General features: G+C 63.8%; 1 protein-coding gene across 1 annotated transcript in view; it reads left to right on the top strand.

The window, feature by feature from the left end:
- LOC103678895 (dapper homolog 3-like) overlaps positions 1-9,630 on the top strand; it is a 40,492-nt gene that overhangs the window by 18,945 nt on the left and 11,917 nt on the right. The window contains exon 3 of the mRNA XM_040620094.1: positions 7,009-7,565. Within this exon, the coding sequence (XP_040476028.1) occupies positions 7,009-7,565 (557 nt within the window). The remainder of the gene's footprint in view (positions 1-7,008; positions 7,566-9,630) is intronic.

The raw sequence follows: 9,630 nt of genomic DNA, 5'->3' as shown, positions 1-9,630 counted from the left end.
CTCCCTGTTCTGGGGCTGGAAGTCTGAGATCTGGGGGCTGCAGGCTGTTGCTGCCTCTGGTGCCCCTCGTGTCCTCGGCCCGTGGCCAGGGCCCATCTCTGCCTGGCCAGCACGTGCCGTCCCCTCTGCGTGTCTCTTGTAAGGACATTTGTCCCTGGATTTGGGGCCCACCCTAGTCTAGGGTCATAACAGAATTACATCACAGTGGCCCTTTTTCCAGATAAAGTCCATGTCCCTGATGGACACGTTTTTGGGGGGCCACCGAATAGTAGGAAAGAGAGCCGCATTCAGGGGAGGGGCCCCTGCCGGGCCGTGCTGGTCATCTCTGCCAACCCCGAGGCGGGTCTTAGGAACGCCGAGGGGTAGGCTGAGGGACGGGGGTGCTGGGGCGACCCCACTGTTCATCTCGTTCCTCGGTACTGCTTACACTTCGTTTCTGAGGGCACGCACACACACGTGGATAATGATGGTAATTAAATGCAGATTAAAATTTAAATTGGGGGGCACCTGGGTGGCTCAGTCGTTTAGCATCTGCCTTCGGCTCAGGTCATGATCCCAGCGTTCTGGGATAGAGTCCCACATCAGGCTCCCTGCTCGGTGGGAAGCCTGCTTCTCCCTCTCTCACTCCCCCGGCTTGTGTTCCCTCTCTCTGGCTGTCTCTCTGTCAAATAAATAAATAAAATCTTAAAAAAAAAATTAAATTTAAATTTGAAGTGTGACCTACAAACAAGAGAGTCCCTGCCGTCCCGAAGGTCAGCGGGTCGTGGGTGGGGCTGGGGGGCAGGTGGACTGCAGGTGGCCTGGCGGGGGAGGGGGGTGGATGCAGGAGGCTCGGGGGAGGGGTGATGGAAGGAGGGCAGGCCCCTGTCCTGCCGCAGAGGGCACAAGGAGGGCAGGGTTGGATGGCTGGCTCCGTCTTCGCCCCGGTTCCTTCCCATCCCAGCTGCTCCCCTCAGACCCGGGGTACAAGCCTGGCTCCCCACCCCTCTGAACAGACAGATCCTAGTACCCAGAAGCAGTGAGAACGAACCTCAGGCCTGGGGGTGTCCTCATGCCCCCTGCCCCCGCAGCGCCGGCTGGGAGACAAGGCTGGGGACCCAGGGAAAAAGGGAGGACCATGGCGGGTTTCTGTTTCCACAAGGGCACAGGGCATGGAGCCCACAGACCACAGGACATGGAGCCCACAGACCACAGGACATGGAGCCCACAGGGCATGGAGCCCACAGACCACTGGGACGCGCGGGCCTTGGGCAACGTTCTCGGGCACCTAAAACGATGCTCGAGGGTGTCCAGAGAGGAAGCAGTCCCCGCAGTCGGGTTCCCTGCTGCCCAACTAATCAGCAGGGACTTTGTGGCTCAGAGCAGCCCCCCTCGCTTCTCCCGGTTCTGGGTCCACGTGTGGGCTGGTTCCTTCTGGAGGCTCTGGGGAGAATCCACCCCCCACCCCGCTGTGGTTTCTGGCCTCTGCCCTGATCCTTGGCTCCGCTCCCTCCCCAGCTTCTGCGGCCTCTTCCCCTTCCCGGACTGACCCCTCCCACCTCCTTGTGATGGGACAGTCCCCACCCCGTCATCCAGGACAGTCTCCCACGGAAGAGCCTTCGTTTAACAATCTCTTGCAAGTCCCTTTTGCCTTACGGTGTGACGTACTCACAAGTCTTGGAGAGCAGGACCTGGTGTCCTCGGGGCTGTCCTGCCACCACACCCGTGTGACCCTGAAATGTCTGGATTTTAGCGGGGTGTTTGGCAGACTTTTGGCGTGTCCTGGGGTGAGCTACAGCAGGTGAGGCTGGATGCCAAGGGAGGCAGTGGCTGCCGGATCACAGGTCCCAGTCTGCTGCTGGACGATGGCCGTCCCCTGAACGCCGGCCCGGGCCCCACCCTTGGCTAAATCATGCAGGTCGATGAGGGTCCCCAGAGAGAGATCCAAGGGCAGTGCCAACCGTGTCCTATCCCACCTCTGGGGACAGGTGGTCTGTGTGCCGCTCCAGGCTCCACGTCACATGTGGCCTCTCGGACGAGTGACTGACCTCGCCGCGTCCCCGTTTCCTCTCCAGGATCACTGTCTGCGTCAGGGGGGCGTGAGGGTCACAGCAGGATGACCTGGCGTGGGTAGGGTGTGTCTCTGAGGATGCTGGCAGAGACCCCCACCCGTGTGCACTCCTCCTGTTGTGTGGGGCCTGCCCCTTCCCTGGAACCTGGCAGGCTTTTCCCTTGGCCAGCGCGGCAGTGACGCTGGGGCCAACCACCACGCGGCCCACGTGGTGCGAGGCCACGGGGAGGTGGGGGAGGAACCAAGGCCCTTGGAAGCGGGTCCTCAGCCTAGCCGAGCTGTCCCGGGGACGGCGTCTGGAGCAGAGATGCGCGTGGTCGCTGAGCCCTGCCCAAATGGCAGGTTTGTAAGCCAAAGTCATGCGTGGAGTGGATTAAGCCACTGAGTTTGGGGGTGGCTTTTCAAGCGGCGACAGAAAACCCACATGCCTTGCAGAGCACTGAGCACAGTGTGAGCACACGGTACGCGCTCGAAACGTCAGCTCCCCTTGTCATGAGGATGGGTGTCGTCATCACTGCCGTAGGGTCGTGCGCACCCGAAAACACAGCAGGTGCGTCGGTGATGCTGAGTTCCTGCATTTGGCCAGGAGCCACGTGACACCAGACAGCTCTTCGTGGAGGCTGGAGCGAGCCCCTGCCTGCACCCGCATCCTGGGGGTCCTGGAACCTGGGCTCTGGAAGCCGAGCCCCCCTTCTGGTCTGAGAACTGCTAGGAGGTTTTGCAGGGACGCTGTTTCCCGGCGTCCGGCTTTTCCTAAGAGTATCTTGGGGCTCGGTGGGGTGTCGTGTCCCCCTTCTGCGGCAGTCTGCTCTCCCAGGCCCCTTGCCCTCCAGGGCCCTCAGAGGGAGGCCAGGAGGGCTTCCTGCAGCCCTGGACCCCCAGGATGCCTCACCGTGCACCCCTCTGTGTTCCTGCCCCCCCCGCCCCCCGCAGCAGAGCCCCACGTGGCACTGGGCTTGTGGACAGCGTGGGCTCCTGCCAACGTGTCAGACCAGGGCAGGGGTCTCTCTGGGGGTGATTTTGCCCTCGGGGGACATCTGGCAACATCTGGAGACACTTTGCTTTTCCCACCGGGCGTCTTTCTCCATGTCTCTGGGCTCCTCTGCCTCCCCCAAGAAAGGACTCTTGTGGAGACACTGGGCCCACACGATCATCCAGGATAATCCTGTTTTAAGGTCAGCTGATTAGCGGCTTTAATTCCTTCTGCAGCTTAATCCCCTGTCATGTAACCTAATATATTCACAGGTTCTGGGGATTAATGTGGCAATAAGGCCTCACTTTAACTTGATTACATCAGCAAAGACTTTTTTCCAAATAAGGTGCCATTCACAGGTACTGAGGGTTAGGGCTGGGCACATTGTTTCGGGGGCAATTCAACCCCCGACAAGCCCTCAGATGAGTGTGTGACACACCGTGAGGCGAGCACGTGCTGGTCGGCCAGGCGGGGCACCGGCAGGGGCCGGGCTGGCCTCCTCGCCCCCAGAGAGCCACGTCCCCTGCCACTGGTGTCTCTGCGGGGACCAGGAAGGAAGCCGCCCCAGCACTGTGGCTGTAACGCTTCCACCACGTGCCTGCTCACGGTCTGCGGCCAGGGTGGCCGGGGTGGTTGTCGAGGGGCCCCTCCTGTGGTCTTTTGCCCTCCAGCTGGCTAATCCGATGGCTTGTGGGGCAGCCGCCCTCGGGGCTCCCAAGGGCAAGGGGGTTGCTGTGGCCTCCGAGGTCTGGAGCTCATAAGGCAACCCTTCCTGCATCCTAACGGTCAAGGCTGGACACGAGGCTGGCCCTGGTTTGGAGTGGGGCAAGTAGACCTGCTTGATGGGAGGACAGCAAAGCTGCATCGGGAGGGGCCTGAGTGCGGTGGGGACCGCGGGACGGCTGTCTTTGCAGCCGGCTACCAGCACGGGCGTGCTCTGCCCCACACCCAGCAAGGCATTGGTTTGGACTGTATCCTGAACTTCAGGAAGGTGTGCTGCTGGCTGACCTCACCCTCACCACCCACCCCAGTCTGGTGGGCGCACACACACGCTCATGCTCACGCCTGCTCACGCACGCACACAGAGACCCAGGATTTTCTTTATAAAGCCGTAAACTATAAACCCCGACACCCATATCTGTTCTCGATAAACAGCTCTTCTGCCTGGGGCCGCCCACCCCTGTGCTCGTGTAGGGCTGAGCGTGGCGAGCCCTCAGGCTGCTGCCTGGCCTCTGCCCTGCGCTTGGAGCAGAGAGAAGCCGGGGACCCCTCACCGGTCCACCATGTTCCTCTCCGAGCAGCCCCTGGAGACCCCTGCACCACCTGCCCCCCACCCCCGCAGTCCTGCCCAGACCCTGGCCTCCCACCACCAGCTACTGCTCTCAGCGCCTCTGACTTGCCCCAGGACCTCCCCCACCCCCACCCCGGCCCGCCAGGATGCTGGCCACTCTGGCTCCCGCCCTTGTCTGCAGCCGCACAGACACCTAGATTTGGGGAGGGGAGTCCTGGGTGTCCTCAGCCTTCTCCCCTGGTCCCTGTGGAGCTGGGCTTTGCAGAGCCGCCTCTGCCTCAGGCCCCTCACCCCCATACCTCAGAGAAGAGCAGATGCCTTCAGGGGCAGGCGGGGGGAGGAAGGGGTTCCCAGACAATGAGGAAGAAGAAGCGATTGGAGGGGGGTCCTGGGTCCTGTGTGGGTCTGCCTGCCTGGCAAAGTGGGGGGCCAGAGAGGCCGGCAGCTCTGGGGACCCCAATCACACCCCACACCACCTCCCAGAACAAACGTCAGAGTCCTCAGGATGGTTTTGGAGGCCGGCCCGTGGCCCCTGCCCCCCCCCCCCCACTGCAGGTCAGATGTTCCCTTAACCCTTCCTATGCAGGCCAAGGACGGGGACCCCAATGGCCCGGGCTGGCCAGACGCTTGCCCTTACCTGGGCCTGTGGCCTGAGTGCTGGGGGCAGGGCCGGGCCGGGAGGGCACCCCTCAGCCCAGCAGCCCGGGGCCTGTGGTTAACTGGCCCCAGGTCTTCCTGGCTTCCACAAATCCTCTCCCTTGATGAGTAACAAGGTCCGAGGCGTCCGCCTGCTAGACCCAGCCCCACAGACTACAGGTGCACATTTCCTGGCTCGTCACAGGGATTCTGGAATCAGCGAAGTCAGCGGTCCTGCTGCTGGGTGCGTGGAGAGGTCGGTCAGTCAGGAGCCTGGCTGCTGGGGCTGGCTCTCGCAAGAGCCCCCACCCCTGCACGCAGGGCCCCCCAAGCTGTCGCTTGGGCGCACAGTCAGCCCTGCTGTGCCGGGAGCCAGCACAGGGACAAGCCCGTCCGTCAGGGGTTATGACCCAGTCAGCAGAGAAGGTCAGTGAGATGGGGCCTCGTGGCCTCGGGGAGCCACACTGTATGTCATGTGGTGGCTGGTGCCTCGTTGCGGGGCTTGACGAGAGCCAGGACGGCTGGCCTGCAGTGCTCCAGGACTGACCAGGGAAGGTGTTCCCGGGAGGCCCCCGTGTTGGGACTGGGGGCTGTGGGACAGATGGGGGACAGCTGGGGGCGGGGGGGCAGCCTCCAAGACCCCTCCTGAGGACTCCGGCTTTCATTCTGGGAGACAGCGTGCTGCGTGGAGTAGCGTCCCCCCAAGATTCACGTCCACAGGGACCTCGGAATGTGGCCTTATTTGGACATGGGTCTTTGCAGACGTGCCTAGTTGAGGTCATATGGGATTAGGGTGGGCCCCGAGTCTGGGGAGGAGACACGGAGGAGGCCGCATGAAGGTGGAGGCCGGGGTCCCGGAGCGCCCAGGGGTTCACAAGCCCACGGATGAGTATGTCAGTGAGGAAGGGGCGCCTTTCACGTGGAGAACACGCAGGCGTCCGTGACTTCGAGAAGAGGCTGCTTTGGTGGACGGCTGCCTGGGTCCCCGCATGAGACATGGTCCCCGTTGGACCATGCCAGCCGCTTCTGACGGCGTGCTTTCGCTTTTAGAGATTATCTTCAGGAAATAGCCTTCCTTGTGGGCATACGTGTCCACGCGGCAGAACTCGTTAGGAGAGGGAGAGCCCGTGTCCTGAAGGAAGCCATGTGAGGGGCTCTGCGGCCGAGGAGCGGGGCCCGTCACCCCGACAGACCCCAGCACACGCCCAGCCCGACCCGAGACACCCAGACATGCAGGCAAGGGGTGTGTCCCACAGCTGTGCAGCCCCTTGTGGAGGGAGCAGCATGGGGTGACCCCTCAGGGGCAGAGCTGGGGACTCTGAGCCGGGCCTCCACCCCTGCTCCCCGAGACCCCCAGCTCTGCAGCCCTGGAAGCCTCTTCCAGGGACCCTAGCGTCCCAGGGAGGGGCTGGAGGGACCGGCAGGAGAACACAGCCCCACTCTGTGGGGGCTGAAGTTGCCTCCTGTGAGGCCCAGCAGCTGCAGACATCTTGTCCTGTGACCCCTGGGCTTGACCTCAGAAGCCATCCATCTGGCCTCTGTGCGCCTCAGGCCGCCCCTGGGGCCTGCCACTGTGCTCAGCGGTCCAGCACCTTGTGCACGAGCCCACCCTGCTCCCTGCCTTCCCCAGCCCATGGATGCCAGCCGGGCACTGCAGGGGAGGGGCGGCTGTGCCACCCCTAAGCGCCCCCTCTCCCTGCACCCTTCCCACCACCGACCGCTGTCCAGTTTCTCCCATTTAAGAGAATTTTCAGGCTGCAGGTGTGAAAGAAAAGCAATGAGCTCCTTGGAAAAGCCCCCAGGGATCGCGCCCTGGAAATGCTCTTTTTTCACATCCTTCTTGACCAGTAGGCAGGAGGGGCCAGAGTGCGTGTGGTCCTGGGGCGCAGAATGGGTGGGGGCAGGCCCTGGAGGCTGCCAGTAGGGGTGCCCACGGCCCAGCACGTGTGCAGGATGCCCCGCTGCCCCCTGGCCGCCACGCCAGGCTCACCCTCCTCCCCATTGGCTGGGGACACAGGGCTTGGTGGGGACGGGCTCGCCCTGTCTGGTCCCTTGGAGAGCCTCTGTTGGGTGGAGGGAGGACCACACAGCAGGCCGGGCCAGGCGGGAGCATCGTCTTTGCAGGAGCTCATGGGGCTCTTCCCACTGGGCTCGGGGGCGGGGGCCCCAGGGGCAGTGAGGCCTGGCCCAGCTCCCGGGGGCCTCCCACGGGGTGGTCTGCGATTATCCCTGCCAGACGGTGTCTGTGCAGTGGGGCCGGGGGTCTGAGCCCCTCACACAGCCCAGGGGCTCCCCGTTCAGGTGGCCCTGGTTTGGAAGTCCTTCCGCGGCAGCCCCGGCTGCTCCTCGCTGCGAGGAAGCAGCTGTGTTTTAATTTTGGAAGTCATGCCCGGTGTCAGCAGCTGACTGCGAGGGAGCCCGTGGCCTCTGAGGCCAGACTCCGCTGCTCCCAGACAGCCTCGTCTGGCTTCTCGGTCAGCCCCGTCTGGCTTCTCGGTCAGCCCTGCCCTCTGGGGCCAGCAGAGCACGGTGGATGCCAGGCCACAGCTGGAACATTGCCGGGGCAGACGGGGGATCCCACCTCCAGCAGCGGCGCCGGGCAGCTGGGCCAGCAGGTGAATGATCGATTCTTCTGGCAGGTCTGGTGGGGCGACGCTTCTCCCGGGGGTTTAGGTCACGAGGAGCATGTACTGGCCGTTTCTAGGGCCAGAGGCCGGTGGCCTGAGTGGAGGGTGGGCTGGCTGGGGCTGCGCCTGCCGGGAGACCAGGTCTGGGTCCTTCTGGGCTCTTGGCTGTGCGACAGGCGTGCAGGGACCTCGGGGCTCAGGGCAAGCGTTAGAGGAGCTGCAGCTAGAATCCCGCGTCTGCCCGGAGCCTCGGAGGGGTTCAGAGGGAACCTGGCGCCAGGAGGGCTGGGGGAGCCAAGGGAAAGGTGTCTGGGGATTGGTAGCCACGGCCTGCCCGGGGCCGGGGAAGGGAGAGGGGCGGGCACGGGCCGCGGGGCGCTGGCGGGGCTGTGCAGGGAGCAGGGCCTCACTGACAGGAAGCAGCGCCCCTTGCTGTGCCTCCCGTGGGCAGAGCTGGCGAGAAGGCAGCAGGCTACCAGGTCTCCTGGGGATGACAGCAGCTCAGTGGCTCTGCTGCAGGTCCCCACCGGGCCGCTGGGCCGACGCTCGCCAGCTCCTCCCACAGGGGCGCTGCTACAGCCTCGGATCCTGAGCCACGATCCCACCCGACACGGGACAGGCTCCTGCGAGCGCCTGAAGTCCTGTGGTTCCTCCATGGGCGCCCATTCCGCGGGGGTCACGTGGCCACAGGGGAGCCCAGACCAGAACACTGAGCGGGGATGCCAGGCGGGACTTTAGCAAGCCCCCAGGAGACGGGGTGTGGGCCTGTCACCTGGGGAGTCCTCCACCGCCTTCTCTGCCCCCCCCAATCCTTAGCACCCCCCCCAGAGCAAACAGAGCGGCCCTCTGCAGACACGGGACACCCCTGCCCACCGTGGCAGTGGCTGCTTCCGTGCGGGACACAGGCAACAAAGAGAAGGCATATTACACAGGATTGTCAGAAATGGGGGTGGTCCTGGTGCCCCCCAAACTTTGCAGGTGACGGGGAAGGAATTACAGTCATCTGCGTGTGCCCCAGGATCTGGTTGATGGAGGCCTCAAGCTCGCTGGCCTGCAGGCATGGGGTCTGCCCTCACCCAGTTCTGACCCTGGGAGGGCCTGAGGAGGGTCCAGGGGACGCCCCTACTCCCCACCGTTTCTCCACCACCAGCGGGGGCAGCCACCACCTCTCCCGCGCTCCTCAGACTCTTCCTGGCCGGGGGACCGGACCTCGTGGGCGGCTGGCGCCCTGGCGGTCTCCCTGGTGGTGTGGGCAGGAGCAGGGCAGCGCGTGTGTCCCCAACAACACGGTTAGTGTCGTGAGGTGCGGCCACAACGGGGCTGAAACAGCCTTCCCCGAGTCTGGGCTCGTCCTCGCCCAAACACATTCCCCGGAGGCGCAGCTCCCCGTCCTCACTCACCCGGGGGCATGAGCCGCCTGTTGGCCATTTCAGGGCCGGTTCGGGGTCTAAGGCGGTGATCCTCGCAGTTTCTACTGGGTCCCTCAGCACCTGTCTCGAGCACCCACCTGGGTGCCTGTCCCACCGCCGCCAACGACCCTCCTCTCCTGCCCCCAGGCCGCGCCCCCTCGGCCTAGTCTCCGGCTTGGGCTCCCGACGCTCTTCATTTGCTCTACTGAAAATCTGACTCTGGTGAAATGCAGCACTTTTCCCGCTCTTGGCATCTTTCAGCTGAGTCACTGCAGAGAAAATAAGTGAGGTGCATGATGTAGGAAAATGTCGGGGTTCAGAGCCGAAGGCCGAGAAAGAATTCTGGAGACGTCTTCAGTGCAAAAACGTGGTTTTATTCAAGCACGGGGACAGGACCCGCGAGCGGGGATAGGACCTGCGGGCGGAAGAGCAGGCCTGGGGTCGGGAGGAGCGGTGGGAATATACTTTCAAGTGGGAGGGGCTCAGGGGTAGCGCAGGCTCCAGGTATTTCCAGGACCCTGGGGGGCTGCTGGGAAAGGTCATTCATTACTGGCTAAGAAAAGCTGAGTCCTGAGACCCTTCGGATGTAGATGGGTGGGCCATATGCTTGGGGGCGATGGCCATATGCTTGGGGGCGATGGCCA

The sequence above is a fragment of the Ursus maritimus genome, unplaced genomic scaffold (assembly GCF_017311325.1).
Source record: "Ursus maritimus isolate PB19 unplaced genomic scaffold, ASM1731132v1 scaffold_33, whole genome shotgun sequence".
NCBI classification, from domain to species: Eukaryota; Metazoa; Chordata; class Mammalia; order Carnivora; family Ursidae; genus Ursus; species Ursus maritimus.
This window is presented reverse-complemented; position numbering and strand designations above follow the sequence as displayed.